This window comes from Lolium perenne, chromosome 6, assembly GCF_019359855.2.
Source record: "Lolium perenne isolate Kyuss_39 chromosome 6, Kyuss_2.0, whole genome shotgun sequence".
In the NCBI taxonomy this organism is placed as follows: Eukaryota; Viridiplantae; Streptophyta; class Magnoliopsida; order Poales; family Poaceae; genus Lolium; species Lolium perenne.
In genome coordinates this window covers 33018349-33044282 of record NC_067249.2, presented here as the reverse complement: position 1 = coordinate 33044282, position 25934 = coordinate 33018349, and the positions used below count along the sequence as shown (strand labels likewise).

The 25934-nt window shown below is 47.7% G+C and overlaps 3 protein-coding genes across 4 annotated transcripts; 1 reads left to right on the top strand and 2 right to left on the bottom strand.

Annotated features, from left to right (window-relative positions):
• Window positions 1-720: 720 nt before the first annotated feature.
• Window positions 721-1708, bottom strand: LOC127308376 (auxin-responsive protein SAUR21-like). Its single transcript, XM_051339181.2, has one exon. The coding sequence runs from the start codon at window positions 1419-1421 to the stop codon at window positions 1038-1040; it is 384 nt and encodes a 127-aa protein (XP_051195141.1). The 5' UTR covers window positions 1422-1708; the 3' UTR covers window positions 721-1037.
• A 5379-nt stretch (window positions 1709-7087) lies between these two features.
• On the bottom strand, window positions 7088-17129 carry LOC127308378 (protein SEMI-ROLLED LEAF 2). Of its 2 annotated transcripts, XM_051339182.2 has the most exons (19): window positions 16709-17129; window positions 16243-16317; window positions 16034-16149; window positions 15751-15865; window positions 15522-15650; window positions 13075-13122; window positions 12706-12905; window positions 12417-12613; window positions 12055-12341; window positions 11723-11872; window positions 11148-11609; window positions 10861-11010; window positions 10481-10556; window positions 10195-10322; window positions 9721-9921; window positions 9489-9626; window positions 9300-9419; window positions 8883-9098; window positions 7088-7435 (listed from the first exon to the last, which is right to left on the bottom strand). In XM_051339182.2, exons 1-19 carry the CDS (start codon window positions 16859-16861, stop codon window positions 7295-7297), a joined length of 3102 nt encoding a protein of 1033 aa, XP_051195142.1. In that variant the 5' UTR covers window positions 16862-17129; the 3' UTR covers window positions 7088-7294. The 2 variants fall into 2 exon arrangements, with proteins under 2 accessions (XP_051195142.1, XP_051195143.1); XM_051339183.1 differs by lacking the exons at window positions 16243-16317; window positions 16709-17129 and having other exon boundaries at window positions 15751-15870.
• Window positions 17130-21755: 4626 nt separating this feature from the next.
• Window positions 21756-22877, top strand: LOC127310605 (uncharacterized). The gene has a single exon (XM_051341263.2). It carries the CDS (start codon window positions 21756-21758, stop codon window positions 22875-22877), a length of 1122 nt encoding a protein of 373 aa, XP_051197223.1.
• Window positions 22878-25934: the final 3057 nt, after the last annotated feature.

Sequence of the window (25934 nt, the reverse complement as noted above, 5' to 3'; positions counted from 1 at the left end):
AATGGCAAGCTCTCCCGCCCTAATAAGTTTCGTAAACCTATGATCCACCCCACTTAGCCAGTTGCCGAATATAGTAGCAACGTTACATGGTGGATATAAGGTAAAACCTATTTGGATGACTAAACATATAGATCTAGCAAACTTGCACTAGAAGACTATGTGTTGATAGTATTGTCATGATGAGAAATTGTCCTTATGATAATTAGAACTATTCGAAGATACCGCGTAAAAACTTTTATTTTTAGTGATATCTTTATTTTCTAATTTTTATTATTATCAACTGGCACGTTAGGCTAGATCATAGCACTATACATGGACCCCGCATAGAATTTGCCACTCTCGTGTAGATTCTAATAAAACTTGTCAGTTCCATGCACTAACTGGACCATATCTAGATGCTGAAGCAAAACATTCCAAGATGCTAGTTTTGGACCAACAAGTTTTTTCTGAACGTCACATTCGGAGGTAAAGTTTCCATCAAATTTGCTAAATTATTCGACTTAGGAAGCACAATATTGTATATAAGTATATTGCATGATATTGTTCGTGGAGAGTGGCATTACCAAGCCACTTATCCAGAACCTTATACATTGCAAAATAACCCCATTAAATCAGTGAATCCATCCATTGCTGATCGGCATATCTATATATAGCTCAGAATATCAGATCTTCCGATCAGAACAAGAGGATGCATGCAGGCAACGTAATTAATCAATCATCTTCATTTTAAATCAAATCATCATTCATCCGTTCAATTTCAGAGCCCTCACAGGAACATAATTAGACTCAGGAGACACACTATCTATCTACTGCTAGCTCCACCACAGACAAATCATCATGTGTGAAAACGAAAACCAAAACCAAAACGAATGGTGATCCGGAATCGGATGGATGGATGGGATGACATGGATCATCGCACGACGGCGCGCGCGGACAGGCATGGCACCCATCCATCCAAACGATATAGGCAACAAAAATGCTTCTCCCATGCCACCGTACGTGATCGGTCGCACGGCGATTAGCTAGGCCTTGCTTGATCACCAGTTCACCGACGCGCTTCTCCTCCCGCCGACCGCGCTCCGGCGCCGCTGCCTCGACTCATCGGGCAGGAGCGCCGCGACGGTGGCGACGAAGTCCTCCTCGCAGCAGGGGATGCGGAGCCCGCCGGCCTGGCCGAACCCGAACTCCTCGGCGGCACGCTCCATGAGCGCCCGGAAGGCTGGCTGGCAGAGGAGGCTCATGGGCACCACGAACCGCCGAGCCTCCGCGCCCACGTACACCGCGAAGTACCCTTTGGGCACCGTGCCGGTCGATTCGCCGTCGAGGAGCAGCGCCGCGCGCAGGCTCTGGCCGTCCCTCTCCGGCGACGACGACTTCCTCCCGCCCAGCTTTGGTGCCCGGAAGTATCCCATCATCAACATAGTGCGGCGTCTAGGAAACAAAGATCAAGCCTTGCGGTGCCAGGAAACGGAGATCCTCAGGATCTTGGGTGTGCAAGCAGCAAAGAACTGGAGGAGGGAGAGTGGTTGGTGATGGGTGCGATGTTGGCTCTGCTCCAAGAAGCTGGCAGGGAGGGGATTAAGATGAGGAGGAGGAAGGGGGAGGGATCAAAGCATGTGATGGGTGTTCTTGGCCGGGCAGCATGTGTAGATATATTGTGGCTGCTGGGGTTGGTTGGGGTGTGAGGACAATGAGAAGGCTTTGTTCTTCGGAGTCTACATAGCTGGACCGCCTTGTAGCAAGTGTGCAATTTTGTATGAGCCTGGAAACTAACCCATTGATTGCTACGCGTACAACGCACATGCTAGCTAGTACTGGCTGATAATACCAGGTATTTTCGGTGCCACACGGATATTATCATGTTGAGTTGCATGCATCAACTAAGCAGATCAAGTGAAATGGGAAAATGCACTTCGACGTGAAAACTTAACAACACGCGTTAATTTTGTTGCAAGTGTTAATTTTCGTAAGCGCATTGCGTTCGTCCTCGATCTGCAAAATTTAATAGTAGAGAAAATATATGGTGATACATTTCCTGGAAGAAAAGATGATACTGCTAGGTTTTCCTAGTATGCAATGTAATGTTTACAAATATACTATTAGTAGCAACTACTATTTCTCTAAAAGACAAAAGTTATCCGGAGTCAAGGGTTTGCGTTCATATGTTCTCCAATAATTTCGTTTAGTTATTTGGATCCTTATTGCTAGGGTGGGTTTGATGATTCGGTTCAAGATATATCTTACTCCCTCCATACCGGATTAATAGGCAATTACGCACTTCGAGAAATAAATTTGACTATAAATTTGGTCAACAAAACATGAGATATATGCCACAAAAATTATACCATTGGATTCATATTCAAAAAATGTTTCCAATAATATAATTTTTGTGATGTATATCTTATATTTTGTTGACTAAATTAGTAATCAAACTTGTTTCTCGAAGTACGTAATTGCCCATTAATCCGGTATGGAGGGAGTATTTAATTGGTTGTGGAATGAACGAGTCAATTAACTAGCTGTAGCTGTACTAGCCAGCTATCTGTTCTTCAAGCAGTTTTGCTGTTTCAGTTTCAGTTATCCGTTTCTCCGAATAAACATGTTCCACGATAGCCTAATTTAAGGGTTTTAGTTTTATATAAAGTTCATTGTCTTGCAGAAATGAGCTTCTCTGTATAAAACCCTTGCAAACGAAAGAGAAATACTCCCCCCCTTCACAGAATAATGTCACAGATTAATCTAAATTTAAATGTTTCCATAGATACATTTAAATTTAGACAAACTTATGACATCTTTTTATTGAGAGAGGTGGTACTTGGAAGCTCCCCGTAAGGCATGGTGGAGATTAATATACATAGTAGACGCCAAGGCACTCATTTGGCTACAAGAGAGACCATTTTGACCTAAAAAGAAATACAAACTAGTGAAACCCTTTCGAAGGGAGCTGAATAAAGGCGCGTAGAAATTATCGTCGTGCGTTGGCGACGACAATGTTGACATTGCCAGAGTGGCTGGAAGAGGACAAAATGGTACGATCAGAAGAAGATATCGTAGTTTTCATAGATGGGTGCGCACGAAATGCGAAGGGTACGGTCAGATGAGGTACGGAATGACACTATGCGTTAGGTAGCATGCCATTTCCTCCTCTCGTTTCTCATTGATCTTCTTAAAGAAACAGATCCGAGTGATTCTTGGTATCTTTCCAGGTCTTAATCGATATCTGCTCTCTTGTACTTCTTTGGGTCATGCATACATGGCACCCTTTAAACAGTTTTCTTGTTTCAGAGTATATGACAGCGCCATAATCCATCCAGGGTTTCTAACTGGATAGCTGTACTGATTTGCTAGCTGTTCCTTAAACAGTCTTGTTGTTTCAGAGTAATCCGGGTTTTCCGAAGAAGCATGGGCATGGCTCATGCATGCCTAAGCTAGTTTTTTTTTTTTTGCGGGTAATGTTTAAGCTAGTTAAGACTTAAAAATACAGGAATCATGTCTCTGTTTTAAATTCACCGACTAAGGTTGGTCTGATCTAACTATTCTCAGATCATTGAGCGTAAGACATGAAGTTCTCACTCGGCCACATACTGAAATATTTATTCACTTTCAAAATATCTATTGCTTGTGGGAGAAAAAAAATCTAATTCCCATAGAAATATGACAAGTTTTTCTTTTTTGAGTGGAGGAACTAATCGTTTTTATGAAATTCATGCGAAAATATGGGATATACTCACCCACCGAATGTATAGTGGAAATTAATCTACACAAACCAAGAAAATGCCAAGAAATTCACACATGTATATCCCCATTGGCTACAAGAGAGGCCCCATTCCCAAGAAGGGGTGTGTAAAAATTACCGAGGTTGTGCGTCAGCCGGGACGTTGATGATAGTGGATGGAAGAAGAAGAGACGGTGAGATCGAAAGAAGATATTGTATTCTTCAAGGATGAGTGTGAAGGGTAAGGTACGGTCGGATGAATGTGACAAAGTACGGATGGCACTAGGGTACAAACAAAAAAAATCTTTCTTTACTCCTTACTACTCAAAATATTTATTTCACTTTCAAAACATCGTTGTTTTTGAGAGAAAATGTTATGTTTCTTGGTGATAGAAAATAATATTTTTATGAGGTTCGTGCAAAGCAAAGATATAGTCCATGAAACTCATGGTACCATGGTGGAAATTAATCTAGCAAGTCAAGAAAATGCCATGAAACTGATGCATGTATATATTTCCTCATTTGCCAAAAAGGAGGCATTACTTCCCAACAAGAAGAAGGGGCGTGTAACAACAAGAAGAAGGTGCGTCAGTGGCGACGTTGGTGACAGAGTGGAGCACGGAAGAAGAGAGATGGTACGGTCGATAGAAGATATTGTATTCTTCGTGGATTAGTGCGGAGGGTAAGGTACGGTTAAATGAATGCGAACAAGTACGGATAGCGCCAGGGTACAAACAACAAACTGTTTGTGTTCATACGTGCTCAGCAATAATTTCTCTAGTTATTTGGGTCAGGCTAGCTAGGATGCCAAGAGGTATATTTCAATAGTTATCTAATTTAATATGCCAAGGCATGGATGAGTCAAGTGGCTAGCTGTACTTCTGCTAGCTGTTCGATCTCCAAGCAATTTTGATGCTTCAGTTTTAGTAATCAGGTATTTTCCAAAGAAGCATATCATGTTCCGTTCTTGCCTAAATTAAGTGGGGATCGGTGGAGGAATCCATCTTTCAAGCGGGCCATCTTTCAGTTCTAAGTTCACCTACTAACGTCAGCTAAGATTTAGTCTAATTAATCTGAAATCCGCTAACTTTAAGTTGCCAAGTCATCTCAAAAGCTTCTCTCGTTTGTGAGGAAAGGAAAAAACAGGAAACAAGCTAGTACTTTTATAAAATGCGTGTGAACCAAAGGGATACTTAAAACATCACGGAATGCATAGTGGAGATTAATCTACTTGAAGAAAATGCCAAGAAACTTATGTATATATCTTCACTGGCTACAAGAGAAGAGGATTTTTCGAAGGGAGCTGAAAAAGAAGGGCGGGCGCGTACGTAGAAATTATCGAGCCTGTGCGTTGGCTGGCGGCGACGCTGATGAGAGAGTGACAGAGTGGATCGAAGAGAGGACGAAACAATATTATATATACGATCAGAAAGAAGATATTGTATTTATCGTCATGGTTTAGTAAGTGCAGACGGTACGGTCGAATAATGGTATGAAGTACGGATGGCACTAGGGTTAGGTGGCACGCCACTTCCTCGCGTTTCTTAATCAAACTCAGAGTGATTCTTGATATCTTTACAGGTATCACGCGTTTTGGAATATAATAGTGCATAGATTCCAGGTTTCTATTTCTAAGGCTATGAGGCAATAGTGAAGTGACGAATGACGACTAGCTATCCACATGGGTTTACAGAAGGTGATCGTGGAGACGGATGTGAGGTCGTCAATCTCTTGAAGTATCCTGGGCGCTAGTAGGTCAATTATTACTAGTATCTCCCAATAAATAAACGAGCTTAGTGGGGTTTTCTCTAGCTTTGAGATTAATCATGTATGGCTAATATGCCTGCCCATACATGTGCTCATAGAACTAGTGCTGCTAGAAGGAGGTGCATGTAGATAAATTTTATCCCTACCTTCTTAGAAGATATCCTTAAAGCATTGTAACCCCCGTGTTTAATCAATAAAGCTCCTGATTCGAAAAAAAAAAAAATCTAAACTTCAGAGCGTCTACAAAGGCGTGCCATGGGACGTGACGAAAATACAATAAAGCTGACCCTTACTCTAAGAAGCAGAACTGAGTTCTATGGCAGGTCTATTTTCTTCTTTTATCAACAAATGTTTTGGTTTCATTGACTTCGTACACCTGCACCAAGTACAGATGACACACGACAATAGACAGTCGTTTGATTCTCGTGGTGGTGGCGCTGATCCTCCCAACGCGTCAAGCCTGCCGTGACTTGTTTCCTCTGCAACTACTAACTCCCCAACCAACAGAAGAGCAACGCCAGGCTGACCCAACCCAAGCCATGTGAGCCCAACTGCTCAGCTACAAGGTGAGAGATGTCAGAGTTCCTGGAAGGAAAAAGTCTATTTCAAACCCTGATTTCGTAGTGGTTCGGCAGATCAAACCCCGAAGTCCAAATCCCGGTCGTTTGCACCCTGAACTTACCAATCCCGGTCAAAATCGAACCCTAAAGCTGTTTTTAGAGGAAATAAGATTAAATACGAAATTAATAGTCTCAATGACTATATGGGCCTACATGTCATAGCCCGTGCATCTCTCCTTCATATCGCCCTCCGCAGAAGCGGCCGAAGCGCCGGTTGCCACCGCCGTGGTTCGTCGCCGTTCCAGGATACCCCGGACGAATCCAAGAGCGCCATCAGCTTCGCCTCGCCGTCTTTGTTCGCCTAGTAGAAGGAATTGAATCGGGTTACAGGGAATCGTCGCTAGTGGACTTCTTCCTGTCCGCGGCCGCCGCTCGCCGTCGTCCTAGCCATCGCCTCCGACCTCCCCAAGCCAAACCAACCCCACCAAGACACTCCTGGTGAGCACCATGTCCTCTGCGACTAATCCCCTTTTCCTCATGAGCGCCGGTTCGCGCTGCTGTCAATTGTTGTCGTCCGCCGTTGCTCCGGTCGTGGGCCCCCGTCTCTCTAGACCTGCGTGCTCTGGAGCCCACATACGCCCAATAATGTGGCATCCCAGAGAGGCAGAGCAGGTCCGCGCCGCAGAGCACATCATGCGCAGGCTCTTGAGGTTGTGTGCCCTCGGGTCCATCTCGGTCGCCCCATTGCACTGCCGATATCACTGCAGCGCCGCTAAATTTTTTTCGATTCGGCTCAAAGATTTGGCGAAGAAGACGAGTATGACACACTGGCCCCACTGTCAGTGAGCGTATCCTTTAATCCCGACCGGGATCGTTGCTTTCCCGGTTCACCAAACACCTACAGGGTTTAATTTAGACCGGGATTGGTAAGTTCAGGGTACAAACGACCGGGATTTGGACTTCAGGGTTTGATCCGCCGAACCACTACGAATTCAAGGTTTGAAATAGACTTTTTCCTTCCTGGAAGCCCGCAGAACCAGACGCATTGACACGACGACACAACAAACTACTCACATTCCAGGGAAGTGTTGCATTACAAAAGATATACAACACACGCAATGGAATAGAGGTACATTCACGAGGCGTAAATTGAGAAACATCACCGCATGTAAGCATTACGTGTTGGATGGTATTCTCCGACTCGACAATCTTCGGTCGGTACCACGGAGTCATGGTTTCCTGTGCTGGAGCATCAACAGCCTGCGGCCTTCAGGAAGTTGTCGTATGGGCTTGATGCCGGCAGCTTTAGCAGATGTTGCTGCTGCAGGTTACCACCGGTCTGGGCGCCACCATCGGTTGGGTAGTTTTCCTGGAGGAAAGGGTTTGTATTTTTCTACAAGCAAAGAATGGTCAAGAGTTAGCTCCTCACGCACACTGCACGCACGGTACCCTATCTCATTATCCATTTGTCTCTCCATTCCTATAAAAATTGGCATGTGTGCCTATTGTCAGGAGAGCAACAGCGTTCCGGTTCTCTCTTTTCATGCGATGCAGTGTTCCAGTTCATGTTTTGTTGCCTTATCCGGAACAAAGTTGTCTTTTTTTCTACTTGATAGCTGTTGGACAGTATATGGGTTGCATTCTATCTAGTGTCTTCCTTTTCGGATCCATGTGGCCCATTAGCCCAAGTGACCTGGGATGGTATATAAGTGAGATTGGTCTGTTACAAACCCTAAGACATAACATAGCAGTTGATGGTTGCTGCCTCTAGGTTAGCCACTCTTCCTCTTCTAGATGGTATCAGAGCCACCGGCGGCGGTGGTGGTGGCGCTGGCGACAACCAGGGTGACGATGATGGTGCTCCTCTGGTGGCTGCTCTGAGGGGCAAGCGTGGGGTGGTGCGGGATCTCGTGGCAGCAGTGAAGAAGTGGATTGAGGACAAAAGGGTGATGAAATTTTTGAAGGGATTGAATCTTGCATTTGAGGGCAGGAGGGATGCGCTGATGCATCTTCCTCAGCTGCCTACACTGGAAGAGGCAATTGCAGCTATGGCACGAGAAGAAATTAGGATGAAACAAATGGAGAAGCAAAAAACAACCAGTAGTATCAAGATCAACTGCAGAAGGTAGAAGCAGAGTTCAGAGCCATGTCTCTAGGACTAAGTGAGATGCTATGGATAAGAAACCTTCTGAGTGAGTTGAAGATCTAAAGGCTGGACACTTGAACGTGTGGTGTGATAACAAGTTAGCAATATGCATAGCAAACAATCTAGTCCAGCATGATAGGACAAAGCACATTGAGATTGACAGATTCTTCATTAAAGAGAAACTAGATGCTGGAATTATCAAAATCAACTATGTGAGCACAGGGGAACAGATTGTTGATTGTCTGACAAAAGGTTTGGCTACCAAGGAGTGTGATCGAGCTTGTGACAAGATGGGGATGATAGATATCTATCACCCATCTTGAGGGGGAGTGTTGGACAGTATGTGGGCCGCATTCTATCTAGCAGCATGTCTTCCTTTTCGGCCCCAGGGATGGTATATAAGTGAGGCTGGTCTGATAGAAACCCTAAGACATAACATAGCAGCTGCTGGCTGCTGCCTCTAGGTTAGCCACTCTTCCTCTTCTACAATAACTTTGCATCTACTCCTTCGGATCCATAATAAGTGTCGGAGATTCAATACAAAGTTGTACTAACTTTGTACTAAATCTCCGACACTTATTATTGATGGGAGTACCACTGAATCCCCGACACTTATTATGGATCAGGGGGAGTAAGAATGGCAGGGAAAAACGATGACCCCGAGAGCAGAAGTACATTGTTCTGCCTCACGCACCTGCTCGTCGAAGATATGGGCCGCTTCCGCGTGGTTTATCGGATCGCTTTCGGGGATAGGTGCTTGCCAATTGTGTTTGAAGCTCATGAATGCAGACATCTTCTGCTGTTTTCCCATAGAAAGAGCCTCACACTGGCTAGTCATGTCCATGAATGGCATGTCCGGAGCCGTTGACACTGAGTACCTTGTCGCCTGAGATGATGTGCCAGCGCCAACCTGTAGAATGCAGAGACATCAGTATGAATTGACAGCACGATTTTGGCAAGCAAGCATATCTTCTACTTACAGCCAAAATCTTTACTCTTCAAGTACTAAAAGATGGAGCAAACAAAAGAAAGACAGGACGAGAATTTTATTACTAGTCATGCAAAAGAGGGGAAATGGGGGAGACCGATGGTTCTGGGAGCAAGAACATACTGTTTCTAGAAGCTCATCGATACCCAAAAGATCTGTTGTGGGAACAGACATGCCTTTACTAGTTGGCATAGTTTCGTATACTTCTTCCAGGGTTTCATTACCCATATCGATAAGTGGAGCCTGCTTGAAGTTTTCAAGTACTTTAGAAAGTGAAAATAAGATGAGATATATTTTGCGACATCTATATACCTCTTGATGGAAGAAATCGTCTTCCGACACTGACAGTGGACTTTTGCTGGGTGCTTCAAAAAACTGAGCATTTATTGGACACATTTCGTCAGGACAGAAGTCATTTAGCAGTTGACTTCTTATACTTTCTAACTCCATCTGAAGAAATTGGAAAAGGTCATCACTCGCATGGTGAATGGAATTCAGTTCGAACAATATAACAGAGACATAAGAAGAAAGAATGGAATATTACATCTGGTAAATCTGTTAAACTGTTCATGATCATTGAGGTCATGAATTGTCGTGAATGGCTCCCTGTTAAGTTTACTGCTGAAAGAAACTTCAAAGCGTTAGCATCATCCTCTGGTGATCCATATGTCTTAGATGGATCTTCTGAATAATCTTTCACAGCCTGAAGTTTGGTCTCATGTACTAAATGAAGAAAGGGATCCACCTACAAAAAAGCACCAGATGAAGTTCAGAAAGGAGGGAATACATCAAGGCAACAATACTGACTCCAAGAAAAACATTATTAGATAAATGTACCAATGGGCATCATGTAGCGTGTGATTAGTGCAGTTAACTAAAAATAATTCGACGCATGCATTATTAAATGCCCCTTCACCAGTTTGTTCAATTCCCAAGAAGCATGTCACAGACATATAGTTCAATAAGGAAACAAACTATGCCATAAACAAGATATAAAGAAATTTGATGAGACACATACTGTTCTTTCATTGAGCAAAGATTTGCAAATTGGGATGAGAGGTGCCACATTGAAAGCTCTTGAAGAGAAAATGATCATAGATGTAGCCAGAGTAAACAAGGACCGACGACGAGATGGTGACAGAGAATCTAAGAACACAATGGAGACACAATTGGTTATGTAAGTGGATTTAAAGCAAACATTGGTAACCACTAGGCCTATGGTGCATAGTTTTGTTTGTCATGCGAAAATCGAACTTGTGTTTCTTTTGCGACAGATACTGGTCCCAGTGATTTAACCACCTTACCTGTTTCTTGGAGTGAACGTGCCATTAAAGAAAATGCAACCTGGAAACTGGGAGCAAGAGCCTCAAATATTGCCATCTGAAGGAGCAGAGGGAGAAAATATATGTGAAATTTATTCCAGACAGATCAGGAATTAAGTTTCAATAGTGTGTAAAGAACATTACAAATGAGGCATAGATATCAGACTACTGAAAATGAAAACTAAATGAAGCATGATATTAATATTAGATGGGAAATTTCCCTATAGAATCAGCAAACCATATAAATCAGATTTACAAAACTAAATGGCTTATACATGCACTGTTAAGAATAAGCAGTGAAAGCAACAGAATATTGAGTAATGGAAAGAAAAATACAGATATATAAGATGGCAGTTAAGTACCTTCGACCCAGAAAACAATAGAAGCAAACTATAAGTATGAGCAATAGCTTCATAATTTTGAGGAGAATTTTTATGAGATATCGCTTGAGCCCAAATGGATGACAGTAAAAGTGTGGCCTGGTGACTGCTTAATCTTAAGAAAGCCCGTTCCTGAAAGTATAAGAAAGGTAGCTAGAACTTAGAAGGAGCTGAACTGTAGCAAAGGTTTTGCTCACATGTTAATAGCATGTTATATACTCTCATTCTAAACAGCAGGTTGAGATAACGTTGCACATGACACAACATACCATTTCATTGCATGACTCAGTTGAGGAATTTTGACTTTCCTTCAAGGACACAGAAGATCGCAGAGATGATGAAGGAACCCTTTTAATAGATAAATTAGGAACTCTGAAGCTGCGTCTACGGCTTTGCGAACCAGACAAGTTCTTGGGCGAAGCAGTTTCATCACCAATACCGTACAAAGTTTTATTCCGGCTTCCATCCTGTGTATTTTCCCTGAAGGAGGTTTTGTCCCTCCTCAACTTATCAAACAAAGCAGCTGAAGATGAGAAAACAGAGACAGCCCTTGAGAGTGTCCTCTGAATTTCCTGCTTCTTAAGCTGGTCTGGGGATTCTGAATGAGGGAAGGGAGAAACAGAAGATGGGACAAGGACAACAGAAAATATACGGTGTGCAGAAACTCGAGTTTCATGGTCAGGGTGGACCATTGCTAACAGTAATTGGTGAAATAGTACTTCCGGAAATACCTGGAAGTTATGGTAGATAATCAGTTTTCAGAACATAAATATTGTTAAGTTTCCAGAACACAACTATGGCTATAGAAACTAGAGAAAATTGCATTCTGGTTAGGACAGCATACCTTATTCTTATAGGACAAATTCGGAATAGATGAAATTATTTGGGCAGTGCGATAAACTGCAGATGTAGTTGCAATAGCAATAAGAGGAGTTCGCGAGATATTCTCTAACATCACAGACATCATGTCAAGGACAGGTCCAGCATCACCTACCTGATCAATAATACCAGACAATAAGTTGTAGGCCCTATAAAGGTGACAAGCTCAATTTGAAATCAACCATAACGATAATCATGCAAACAACACTAAGAAGCTTCTGGTAAAATTGCAAAGAATAAAGTAAAGAGAAGAAAGTAGAATGCCATAAAAAAAGTTTTCGTTTGAGAGGAAAGGACCTTCTTGGATAGCTGGACTATGCAGTCGTCAACAGCCTTCCGGAGTTTGTCATTCCACTTTACCAGTTCCAACTCTCTGCTGCCTACAGCAACCTGCAATGTCTTCTTCATATGTCTCACAAGGTCACTTATAGCACCAATCATTGCTGCTGAAGCCTGAGCTCTTGATTGTTCTGCAAGGGAAGCTATCACCTCCACGATGCTGAGTTGCACCTCTGGTTGCTTTGATACGGACTTGTGTTCAAGGTGCTTTACCAATATTGATATCATGAGGTTCATGTTTTGCCCTGCAGAAGCTGGTTACATTAAATAAACAGACAGTTGCATGTACAGTCTCAAAGGTTCTGGGACAAATGGAGCACCTGAATTTTCCATCAACATTTGCATGTCCAATAAAACAGAGAGAGCAAGTGTGTTCAGGGATGACCATGAATTATTATTATGAAAGTGACGAAATAGGGACTCCAGAACACGACGGAAAGTGGTTGCCTCCCTGGATAGCTTGGCCATGTTGTGCACACAGATTCTTGACCAAAAGTTAGGATCCTTTGCATCTTTCCTGAAACACACGAGACAGTTCAGAATAGCAGGGCACGATACTTGAGATGGTGACAAACTGAAGTGATAGAAATTCAAAGAAGATTATATTACACAGGCAGTTGAATTTCTCCCTTATCACTAACTATGCTCTTCCAAGAAGGTATCCTAGAGATGGTAAATGAGGAAGGAGAGGAAGAGGCACGACCCTCTGCTTTAAGAACTTCTGTCCGCCCACTGCCTTGAGCTTCAGGACCATTATTGTCATCGTGCATCTTTTGAGGCCTATAGCTTTCCAATACTACTTGAACAACCTAGAATTTTATTTAAAGGCCACAGTTTAAAAAAATGACATCTGGTATGCTTAGAAAAATCACATTCAGCAATCTAGCAGTAAATACTAGTGTCATAGATGTCAAATATTTAAAAGGTGTGCATTCGTATAACAGAAAACGCAATTCAAGAACTATAACAGCTACTCACATTATCAAACTCGGATGAGATATGAGAAAGCTCACCCATAAACCAGATCTGTTCAACACAAGAAAATGAGTAGTCAATATTGAAGGATATTTACTTCAGTTAGTTTGCAATGACGGGAACTATACTTTACGACGACACCGTTTCGCTCCGCGTCGCTCCCCGCGGGCGACCGGGGCGAACCCTAGCCTCACCCCGCGCCCCGCCCCTCCCTCCTCCTCTCCTCCCCGCCGCCGCCGGCGAGCGCCGCCGGGCAAAGCCCGCGGGGGGCCGGCGGCGGCGGGCTCTTCCTCACCCGCGCGCGCGGGCTCTGCGCGGGGCAGTTGCAGCCGGCGGCGGTGCGCTTCGGGGCATCCGGGATTCGGTCCGGCGACGACGGCAAGGCATGGCGGCGGCGGCTCATGGCGAAGGAGGTGGCGGCGCAGCGCGAGCTACGGCAGGCGGCGCAGCGCGGCGACGGAGGGGGCAGCCTGGCGACACGGCGCAGGACGGGGCAGCTGGCCCCGATCTGGGCCTGGTGGTCACTGACCATGGCCAGGCGGGCCTGGGCAGGGCCACCGCCGGCGGGGCACCCTCCGGGCTGCACTGCGGCCGGATCTAGGTCTGGGCCAGGAGGGTCCAGATCTGGCGGCCCGGGCAGCTCTGCGTTCGTCCCCGATCTTGCTCGGGCGAGGCGTCGGATGTTCTTGCCGGCGTTCAAAGGCGAGTTCTTGGATGCCGACAAAGTGACGGGCTTGATCGGCGGCGTGGTGGCGTCGGTTACGGTGCAACTATGTCCCCGGGCGTTGCGGCGGGGGTGCTCCTTTGCGGCGGTGTGCGGCCTCGGTCGGGGCCGTCTTGCGAGGAGTGAGGTCGCGGTGACGCCGCTCTTGGCATCTGCCTAACACATGGTGGTCTGCCGGTGGCGGCATGGGTAGGCTCGGCACAGAGCTGCAGTTGGATGGCATCGGCGACGTGGGCATAGCAGCGCAGTAGCACGTCTAATGGGGCCTGTTCCGGGCCTGGCAGGCGGTCGGGCCTGATCTAGGCCTAATTGGTAGTGTTACCACGTCCGGACGGTGGGCACCTTGTGTGCCGGAGGGCGGATCCCCTCCCCTAACTAGCGCTGGCCCTGATGACTGTTAGCTATGGTGTTGGCCTACCCTGTCCAATCCGTCGGCGTTGCCGCGTGGTGGCTAGGTCATGGGCTCGAGCTCGTGGGATGCCGGGGCGGCGGCCCCGGAAGGCGGACTGCACGGTTGGCTCTACGGCGGGCAACGTTGCGGTGGTGGTGGTCCCACTCTTCGGTCATGCGGATGGCGTGGAGCGGACAATGGGTGTTCCTGGGGTTGACGGCGCTTCGGCTTTGGTAGCTCCCAGATCTTGTTTCGGAAACCTACCTCGGTGGCTACGGGCGGCTAAGTTCTCCGGGCGTGGTGCGAGGATGCTTCCGGGCGAAAGCTCAGCGCCTCGGCGCCAGCGACGGCGATGCCTGCGGGTGTCGCAACCCTCTTGGGGGCGTCGTTGTGGGCATCCTCCCTGCGGGACGGCTCCGGGTGAAAACCTAGACCTTGCGGTCTCGACGGCGGCGGCGTAATGCGTCGTTACCCTCTTGGGGGCGTTGTTGTGGAGCTCCGTTGCAACTCGGGCCGGTCTCAATGTCGCTGCAAGTTTTGGTTTTCGTGTTCTTTTTTGTTTATTCTTGATCTGCTTTGTAAGAGGTTCTCCTCACCACCTTGTATCGGTTCGGCCGTTGCGGCTTTATTTATAAAGCGGGGCGAAAGCCTAGTTCGAAGAAGAAGAAGTTTGCAATGACAGGTATGAAAATTGTAATTAGAAAACAAAAGTAAAATCAGAGGTTAGTACATGAAGGATCGATCTTGGGCTGCAGCTGGTGCGATCAGCTTAGACGCCTTGATCCAGTACTTAGACCTAATGGGTTGAGTTTTAGGGTGCTCGGTGGTCCTGAGCTTGTAAATATTTGTAAAAAACTCTAGTTTCTATCAATGCCTCAAAACCCAGTGCTTTTTTGTGTTTTCACGAAAAAATATTTGGGAAAGCGCACAAACTTCTGGGGGGTGGACCAGTGATATATAATTAATTTAAATGACTTGAAGAGTTGGGTAATTTCGTCTACAAAACAACTAGACATTTCTGCTTTGGCTGCTTAATCAATTTAGAAAAATGACGAGAAAATATAGCTACAAGGGTTTGATGCAATTACCCCTAGTTATGACATAAAGCGAAATCTTGGAACCACCGAATTGTGATGGGCATTACAACGTTGAAAGCTTGATTAGCGCTACACTTCGAAATTGTTAACATGATTTCAAAATTGCAACCCCTTCACATCCGTTTTAACAGAGTGAAATGCGGGATTTGCAGAAAACGCCAGGAGAAACGGTACAACGGCAGATACTCATAATGTCATGCAGTGTGTTCCACCAAAAGAGATCATGCAGAGGACATACCATAGCTGAAAGGGCTTGGAGGGCTGCTGCACGTAATGCATTAGACTTCTCTTCCACCTTGACTACCTGAGCTAGTTCACAGAGTCTTGGGACAAGTTCTTCCATATTGAACTGATAGGTTCCATCCACCTGGAACGAACATAGGAGTCAGAGGATGCTTCTAGCTTGGAACAGATATATGGAACAGATAAAGGTATCCAATGCTGTCTGGCTATACATATTGGGATACCTGAGAGACAATAAAATCAAACAAGGTTTCACACCCTATGATGCGCATATCATCCTGCCTCGTGTGATCCAAGAGAGTGCATATGATGCTCAGCAAGCTGCTTGCTAGTAACGGCCTGCACTGAGCGAATCAGATTTTAACCTTTACAACCATTCGAAGAGAAATTACCAATACGGAAACTATCTTCACTCGACAGCCAAGTCTCTGGACTGCTCTCCATGGAAGGGAGCAGATTTGGTACAAAACCACTGAAACGTAAACTGGAAGTCTGCACATGACTTACATCTGGTCTTTACAAGATACCAACAATCTGCGGTATATCAGCACAACCACTTTCGCAAAACCATACTGCTCCTTCCTCAACTCCTTGTAACACCTTTGCTCCAAGTATTCAGTGATCTGCACACATAGTAACAGTGCAGGTCTATTAGTAGCTGTAAGCTGTCGGGTACATAGGTCCAGGGTAGACAAGCAGGGCAGTGAAGACAGTACGTTTGGCACGCGGTGAGGGTTCCGAGCAACATAGTCGCACAGCTTCCCGATCCTCCTTTCATTCGGCGGCTCTTCCTGCAATCGCGAGAAATTGTGTCATGTTTCCATAGAGCATCATCAGCAAGGCAGCTAGCTATCAGATAACTGGTGTAGGTCGTCATACTGTCGCAGCTTCTACTTTAGTGAAAACTAGTACCAGGCTATCAAAGAATGAACCTAGTGGCTTGAGAAAGCAGAGGCAGAATTTTATGCTACGGTTGTCTCCACATTTTCAGCAGTTGGTCAATGGAAACGGGAGGCCAATGACACGGCCGTAAGCATCGGCAGTCCGTAATTACAGTACACGGGTACAGTAGCGATTGATTTCATCTCATTTCCTCGTCTTCCAACGCAATGCAATACTAGAAGGGGAGTCAAATGCCGAGCAGGGATAGAGCTACGGAGGAGGAGGGGATCGGATTTGAACCTGCGTTGCGGGGAAGATTTCGGCGAGGATCTTCTTGTAGCGCTTGACGGGCTGCCTGGAGCGGGCGCGCAGGGAGGGGCAGAAGTAGCACAGCCCGCCGCACGCCGGCAGCACCTTCCTCGACACTACCCCGGACACGGCCGCGCTGCCCATTCCCTATCCTCCTCCGCCGCGTCCTCGACCACCAGAACCGAGACGACCCCGCGCGCGCTCCCCTCCTCGCCGTCTGCAGCCGATCGAATCGCCTCTCCCGATCGCCTGGGCTACCAGATCGGGTCAACGGGAGCGGAGCACGGCGCCTGGCTGGTGTGGCGGCGGAGGATCCCCGCCGCCGCCGACCTGCCGCCGTCGGCCCGCGACGGTGGAAGGAGAGCGCGGGAGGAAGAGGGGAAGGAACAACGGCCGGCCCGGGAGTTGCGCGAGGATGTGCGCGCATTTGCTAAATTTTTTGGGGAGGTAAATGCCGGTCCCACCTGTCAGTGACAGGTGGGCGCTGACGGGTCAGTGGGTCCCAGCTGCCGTCGTGGGCCGCTGCGGCCGGCGGCCGGCCACCGGTGCTCACCTGCTGCGGCTATGTCTTTCTTCTTTAGCTCTCGAATATGTCAGAGGTGTGCAATTAAATATACATCTATTATGCAGACATATAGCATTTCTCCCAAAATAATGGGTGTACACTTGTACACCTAGGTGGCTAAGTATATAACGGGCTCCACGGATGCATATAATGCAGCATAGTAATATATAGCAGTACCCCTGCAGGCGAACATCCTCTTTGGCTCCCGACCTCTAGTGCTCACTTTATTGTAAAAAAACAAAAAAACATATTTAAATGTTTTTTAAAAAATAAAAATGTAGATATAGTCAATGATGTACCCTACAAACACACACAAAATTGTAACGTTAAATCCCTTGAATTCAAGGCTATAAAACTGACAAAATATGATGAACTGAGTTTTAAAAATAAGCACTGTTCACTATACTCATATTTATTTATTTTATTTTTGTGTGGCTCAACATAAAAATATTTTAAATTAAGATTCTAATTGTTTGTAGGATACATAAATGTGTAAAACAAGAAAAAATCTACAACTTTTAAAATCTTGCAAAAATAATTTTTTGTTTTTTTTAATAATGGAGCACTCGAGCTCGGCTAGAAATCAAGGTTTTAAATAGCACGCTATTTCTCCCCTTAAATATCAAAGAGTAATTTTGCTCGATGTCACGCTATTTGCGAAATAGCATGCTATATCGCGCTAAAACTTCATAGCGTCAGCGCGCGCTATTTTTTTCAGGCAAGTTGGTTTCACTTTTTCGTGGTAATGAATTGCAATCTGTTGGTTCCACTTCTAAATCAGAAGATAATATCGCTAATGCTAATAATTTTTAATAAATAATTTATACTATGTTCTTGCCTTGTGAAATGTTGATGTTAGCCTTCTAAAATATTTGAGATATTTTTTATATGTGATTATGTATGTATGATTGAGTCACTTTTGGACTACATATCAATTCGTTCTAATAAAATTATTTATTTTTAGGCTATATTTAGTATTATTTTGAAAACGATATTTCAAATATATCACGCTATTAGCACGATATAGCGTCCATAGCATTTGAAGGATGCTGCCGCTATTTCATTTAGCACGCTATTTTAAACCTTGCTAGAAATCCTCTTTCATATTTTATTTTTCTTAGTTAGGACTTTTTTTTGCGGGGACTCTTGTAAAACCCGATTTCTAATTCCTGCCATAGCACTATGTTGTCTTACCGGGTGCACACCTCCCGCGTGCGTCCGATTAAGAGCATCCCCACTCGTTGGCGCTCCCCACGCCCAAATCCGGCGAAATTTTCGTCCGGATTGGAGGAAGATTTGGCGTGGGGAGTAGTAGTTTCCCAGCCGCGTGCCCAGGCGAAGTCGACGATGCGAATTTAAAAAACGGAAACTTGACAAACTACGGCTAAAAACGGGTGAATATAGACTAAATTTAATGATATTTATTACATTACGGGAGGAGTTCATACATAGAGGCCGAATTCGACTATATTTCGAATTCGGCTAGGGGAATTCAAACGCTAATTTTAAAACACGGCGCTCTACATGCCGAAATGGCGGTAGAACACCGTGTAGTCGCCGCCGTCGTCGTCGGAGCCATCGTCGTTGGCCTTCGGCTGCGCGGCCTGGCTGCTGCTGCCCTGGCCGGCGTCTCCCCACCCCGGGGATGGCTTGTACCAGTCGTCGTCGGAGGACTCGAGGTCGACGACGGGGACAGCGACGCCGGATGGAGGTGTCGCAGGACGGCGGTACCGCGCGACATCGTCGTTGGCGGTTGGAGCGGCGCGGGCGGCGAGTTGGCGTGCGGCGGCCGGGTCCGGCGGCCGCCGTCGCTCCGCCTCCTCGCGCTCCCGATCGCGCTGGCCCGATCCGGTGCGGCGTCGTCCGCGCGCTTCTCCTCCTCCATGTCGTGCGGCGACACGGCGATCGCCTCCGCCATCGCGGCGTCCTCCGCGCGCTTCGCCTCCTCCTCGGCGAGGCGGCTTGCGGCGGCCTCTTTCTTCGTCTTCTTCCGGCCGCTGCGGCGCGGAAGGCTGTTCTCGGATGACGAGGGCGCCGCTGCTGCGCCCTCGGTCGCCGGCGGAGACGCCGGCTCCTTCTTGACGCGCACCGGCGTCGAAGGCGACGTCGCCTCCTCCTCTTCACCGGCGCCAAGGATGACCTTGACGCCGATCCGAAGACGACGAGTCGCGGCCATGCGCCGTGGCTGCCGACGCTTCCCCGACGGCGGCTCGCCGATGCCCTCGATGCCGATAGAGGGGGCATCGTGAGCACCGGGAAGTTGCCGCCCTCGATGTGCGCGACGACGTTCGCCAACGTCCTTTCCGGCGCGCTCCACCACCGTCGGCGGCCCGCGGCGTTGTTGCGCGCGAGCGGAGGCGGCGGGCCGTCGTAGGCCGCGACTCCCGCTCCCACCGCCGGAGGAAGTAGGAGTTCCACCGCGTGTAGTTCTCGGGGTGGTGGCGCGGGTCGGCGCGCTCCTCGTCGGTCATCGTCATCCTCGCCTCCTCGATGGCGACGTCGAGGCATGGCCCCGCGGCGGCGGCGGGATTGGAACGCCGCCGCACTTAGCCGCCGGCCGCCTCCGGGAGGCCTCGTGTCCGGCGGGCAGGGGTACCCCGCCTGGTGGAGGAGGTGCCCCTCCCACGCGTGGAGCGACCGGCGGGGGAAGCCGTTGTTGGCTGCGCCGTCGTCGTCGTAGAACGCCATCTTGAGAGTAGAGGGAGAGTGGAGGGAGAGTGGAGCACGGGGTACGCTTCGCGGCGAGTGGACCGGCGTATATAGGCGTGGCTGGCGCGGGGATTAAATGCCGCGTGGATTGCGACGCGTCCGCGGCGAGCCGGCGGCGGCCTTTAGTGCGCGCGGAAGACGATGCGTGCGCGGAAGACGACGACATTAACTCGCCGCGTGGCCGGCGAATGCACCGGCGGCGAGGCCTTACGACGCGCGGAAGACGATGCGATGAGGACGACGATCTGTTTCTCTCGCCGACAAGTTGGGGCCACCAGACGCGCGGGAAGTTTCCTCGCCGTTTCGCGCGTTTTCGTTTCGTCCGGAGTCCCCGAGAGCTCCCCGGGGGGCCGGGGATGTCGTGGGATCGCCGGATGAATTTAGGCCCAAATCCGGACGAAAACGAGGAACCGGGGGCGCGACTGGGCCGAATTACGCCGTCCGGATGGAAAAAACGCTCGCCGGGGGCCTGTTCGGGGGACGAGTGGAGATGCTCTAAGACCCGGCGGTTCGCGAGTGGAATGTTTGGGCACCACAGTGTCTAGATGTGCTTTTTCTAATTCCGATGGCCATCCCGTCCAAATCCCCATCTCTCCCTAGCATCTGGTTTGGAGGCGCTCAACGGAAGACTGGAGGGGCGGCGCCACCACATGGAGCTGCAGTGGCCGTCTCCATGGCGCGCTGCCGGAAAATACCTCGCCCCTACCGCGCGCTGCAGGGGCCGCCTCCATGGCGCGCCACCGGGAAGGGTCTCGCCCCTACCGCGCGCTATTGGCCCCGTCTCCATGGAGCGATGCAGGGGATTTCTCTACCGCGCACCGTCGGGAAGGGACTCGCCTCTACCGTGCGCTGCTGGCCCCGTCTCCATGGCGCGCTGGGAGGATGGCCGTCTTCATGGCGCGCCGCCGCGAAGGGCCTCACCCCTGCCGCGCTCTGCTGGCCTCGTCTCCATGGCGCGCCAGGGGGAAGGGCCTCAACTCCAACGCCCGTCGCGGGTCCAGCACGCCGTCGGGCTCTGCCAATGGATCGAATCCTCTTCCCCTCAACTCCCGCACATCCCTTTGATCCAAGGATGTAATAATAGCAGGTTCTCTATATTTTCTTCTTGTAAATTTTAGAGCTAGGATATACTTTTTGATTTTTTATACATCTAGATTTTTTTTTTCCTTTTTCTACATCCAGAATGATGGCAACAGATGTAATTTTTTTCTTTTTCTACATCCAGATCTTGAAAATATTAGGTTTTCACACATTTTTGTATGTAATTTATTTCTTTTTTCTACATTTACACTGCCCCTTTTTTACATCCTCAATTGGAATCACAAACACTAGTATATTTTCTGGGATTTAACTTTTTGTGGTTAAACTCCAATTTTTTACATGCAAATATTTGTTCTGAATTCAAGGAAGAAAATAAGAATATACAAGATGCATTTACTTTGTGTTTTATTTTGTGTGAATTTGTACGCTATCTAGAGCTGTCTTTTGTTTCTGTCATGAATTTGCAACGGAGCGGGGTAATGAGAAGGCGGTTCCCGTATTTTACGTGCAGACCCGGGCGGTAGAAGGAAAGAGGGATCAAAACTTTTCTTATTTTGGAACACGGAGATGTCGAACCATTTTATTTCCTAATTTGGGTGGAGCACCGTGGTAGACTAATTAGTGCTATAGCACCCTGTAGCAGGGTCCCTTGTAAAAGCCTAAACCCTACCTCTCAGTTAGGATCGATCGAGAGGACTGGTGGTAGTCACCTCGCCGGCGACGATGAACCGCCGGTTCCTGTACATGCTGGTCAGAGCCTCCCCCTTGTGCGGCTCTTACACGCTGCGACGCACGAACCCGTCCCGCCTTTTCTACCCCATGGACTCGCCGGAGCGCGCGGCGGCGGCGGCGGCGGCAGCAGCAGCAGCTGGAGCTGCGACGGCGGCGACGTCGAAGCCGGCGCCAACGGAGAAGCCGGTGGAGGACGCTCGACTGCCTCCGGCCACCACGACCTTCCGTTGCTACAACACCGACAGGCCGCACTTCGCGCTCCTAGGCCGCAATAAGGACAAGATCCTCGTCCTCGACGAGAACGAAGCCGTCAGCCGCGCCGTCCTGTACGACGACGCCTCGCGCTGCATCCACATGTTGCCCAGCCCGCGGGAGCCCAAGATAGAGCCCTTCTCTGTCGCCGTCGGCGACAACCTGTACCTCATGGAGGGGAATCCTCAGGGCGACGAAGATGACTGCGACGAGCACGAGCGATCGCAATACGAAGCTACCGTCGAGGCGCTTGTTCCCGGTGGCGAGGACTCGTACTGGTGGCGCTCCGTCCCGCCGCCGCTCTACGCCGCGCGGACGTGTAATCTCAACGACGACGTCAGGGCCTACGCTGCTGTCGGCGAGTCCAGCATCTGGGTGTCCACGGATTTATACTACGGCACGTTCGCCCTTGACACGGCGAGCGGGGCGTGGAGCAGGGCCGGCGACTGGCCGCTGCCGTTCGAAGGGCGCGCCGAGCATGTCCCGGAGCACGGCGGCCTCTGGTTCCGCCTCTCTGACAGCGGCATCCTCCACGCGTGGGACCTTCGCGCCGAAGGCAGGCCGGCGGCGCGGCGCACGTGCGGGCATATCGCCGACATGGCCGAGGGGCTCTTGGTTGGATCGGAGGTCGCCCACCTTGGCGACGGGCGGCTCTGCGTCGGAAGGCTGTTTGAGGTAAAACAAGAAGGATCACGCGAGCACTGCACCTGCTGCCGCTACCACTGGAGGCCTTCGCGCGTCTTCGCCATGTTCACCGGCGTGGAGGTGGAGGACGCCGGCGACGGGACGTTACACCTGATCGAGCACAAGTCGTGCAGATATAGCTTAGGCGTAGGCAAGTCCGCCCAGTTTGTGTTCTAGTTTATTTCAGAGCATTTTAGATTGATTGTATTTTCTACTCCAAAAATAGTTCCAACAAGGGAGAGTGATAATAAGAGAGAGTTGGTAGAAATTGGAATGCATTTTAGATCGTTATAGTTCTTGCAAATCTTAAAAGAGGTTTAAATTTTTAGTCTTATATAGTTATAGTTAAGAAAAAAGAAACATAATATGCTAGGACCCAAGAATTGGTAGAAATTTAGAGCTAAACATGCACGCTAATTGAATTTGGTAGCTCAAAAACTACTAACCTTCAGAGATTAGCATTGAATTTATACTAAATATAGAATTATTCTAATTAAAATTCAAATAATCCGTATATGCATGCTATTTGTTATAACATATGCTATATCTATCTTCAGCACCCATTCGAAATCGAATATCCTTATCCTCCAAGCTCTTTAAAATCGGATATAAATACCTTAAAACGAATTTGAGGCCGATTTTGACGCTGAAATTATTCTATTCATTTAGGGCATCTCCAACGGGGCGACCCAAATCGCGTCCGCGCGTCCGGATGGGTCGAACCGGACAAAAACACGGCCCAGCGCGCGGACCTATCTCTAAAACGGATGGCCGCGGCGTCCGGGACGACCCAAACCCGGTCCAAATCTGGGACGAGTTTGCGTGGCTGATACACTGTATCAGCACGCGTCCGTTGGGAACCCCAAGAGGAAGGTGTGATGCGTACAGCGGCAAGTTTTCCCTCAGTAAGAAACCAAGGTTTATCGAACCAGTAGGAGCCAAGAAGCACGTTGAAGGTTGATGACGGCGAGATGTAGTGCGGCGCAACACCAGGGATTCCGGCGCCAACGTGGAACCTGCACAACACAACCAAAGTACTTTGCCCCAACGAAACAGTGAGGTTGTCAATCTCACCGGCTTGCTGTAACAAAGGATTAGATGTATAGTGTGGATGATGATTGTTTGCAGAAAACAGTAGAACAAGTATTGCAGTAGATTGTATTCGATTAAAAGAATGGACCGGGGTCCACAGTTCACTAGTGGTGTCTCTCCGATAAGATATAGCATGTTGGGTGAACAAATTACAGTTGGGCAATTGACAAATAAAGAGGGCATGACCATGGACATACATGATATGATGAGTATTGTGACATTTAATTGGGCATTACGACAAAGTACATAGACCGCTATCCAGCATGCATCTATGCCTAAAAAGTCCACCTTCAGGTTATCATCCGAACCCCTTCCAGTATTAAGTTGCAAACAACAGACAATTGCATTAAGTATGGTGCATAATGTAATCAACAACTACATCCTCGGACATAGCATCGATGTTTTATCCCTAGTGGCAACAGCACATCCACAACCTTAGAACTTTACATCACATCGTCCTGCATTTAATGGAGGCATGAACCCACTATCGAGCATAAATACTCCCTCTTGGAGTTAAGAGTAAAAACTTGGCCAGAGCCTCTACTAATAACGGAGAGCATGCAAGATCATAAACAACACATAGGTAATAGATTGATAATCAACATAGCATAGTATTCTCTATCCATCGGATCCCAACAAACACAACATATAGCATTACAGATAGATGATCTTGATCATGTTAGGCAGCTCACAAGACCCGACAATGAAGCATAATTAGGAGAAGACGACCATCTAGCTACTGCTATGGACCCATAGTCCAGGGGCGAACTACTCACTCATCACTCCGGAGGCGACCATGGCGGTGAAGAGTCCTCCGGGAGATGATTCCCCTCTCCGGCAGGGTGCCGGAGGCGATCTCCTGAATCCCCCGAGATGGGATTGGCGGCGGCGGCGTCTCTGGAAGGTTTTCTGTATCGTGGCTCTCGGTACTGGGGGTTTCGCGACGAAGGCTTTAAGTAGGCGGAGGAGATAGGTCAGGGGGCCACACGAGGGCCCCACACGACAGGCCGGCACGGCCAAGGCTTGGGCCGCGCCGCCCTGGTGTCTGGCCACCTCGTGGCCCCACTTCGTATCATCTTCGGTCTTCTGGAAGGTTCGTGTGAAAATAGGCCCCTGGGCGTTGATTTCGTCCAATTCCGAGAATATTTCCTTACTAGGATTTCTGAAACCAAAAACAGCAGAAAACAGCAACTAGCTCTTCGGCATCTCGTTAATAGGTTAGTGCCGGAAAATGTATAAATATGACATAAAGTATGCATAAAACATGTAGATATCATCAATAATGTGGCATGGAACATAAGAAATTATCGATACGTCGGAGACTTATCAGCATCCCCAAGCTTAGTTCCTGCTCGTCCCGAGCAGGTAAACGATAACAAAGATAATTTCTGGAGTGACATGCCATCATAACCTTGATCATACTATTGTAAGCACATGTAATGAATGCAGCGATCAAAACAATGGTAAATGACATGAGTAAACAAATGAATCATATAGCAAAGACTTTTCATGAATAGTACTTCAAGACAAGCATCAATAAGTCTTGCATAAGAGTTAACTCATAAAGCAATAATTCAAAGTAAAGGTATTGAAGCAACACAAAGGAAGATTAAGTTTCAGCGGTTGCTTTCAACTTATAACATGTACTCCCTCCGTTCCTTTCTATAGTGCCTATTGTATTTTGGCACGGAAATTAGCGCAAGCCATTTTTTGACACAAAACCCCCTAGCGATCTTAGAAACAAAATAGGAAACTGAAATCAGATCTCAGAAAATAATCTTGTTTCCATAACCGATCGCGTCATGTACTCCCTCTCTCCCGCTATTCTTTCCATAATCAGATTGGTTTCCACATTTTCTGGACGGGAACAAATTGGTTTCCAAATTTACTGGACGGGAACAGATTCATTTCCAGATTTTCTAGACGGGAACAGATCCGTGGAAGGGGTTCTTTGCAAAAAAACATAGCTTTACTCTTATATTCTGAAACAAAAGCGAAAAAACAATAGGCATTATAGAAAGGAACGGAGGGAGTATATCTCATGGATATTTGTCAATGTAAAGTAATATAACAAGTGCAATATGCAAGTATGTAGGAATCAATGCACAGTTCACACAAGTGTTTGCTTCTTGAGATGGAGAG

Excerpts from the sequence above, each read along its gene's own strand:
- LOC127310605 (XM_051341263.2), top strand. The coding sequence starts at position 21,756 with ATGAACCGCCGGTTCCTGTACATGCTGGTCAGAGCCTCCCCCTTGTGC.
- LOC127308376 (XM_051339181.2), bottom strand. The coding sequence starts at position 1,421 with ATGTTGATGATGGGATACTTCCGGGCACCAAAGCTGGGCGGGAGGAAG.
- LOC127308378 (XM_051339182.2), bottom strand. The coding sequence starts at position 16,861 with ATGGGCAGCGCGGCCGTGTCCGGGGTAGTGTCGAGGAAGGTGCTGCCG. Across the intron at positions 13,123-15,521 it reads TCCAAGCCCTTTCAGCTATG|ATCTGGTTTATGGGTGAGCT; the intron begins GTATGTCCTCTG and ends TGTGTTGAACAG. Across the intron at positions 12,614-12,705 it reads GGAGAAATTCAACTGCCTGT|GAAAGATGCAAAGGATCCTA; the intron begins GTAATATAATCT and ends CGTGTGTTTCAG.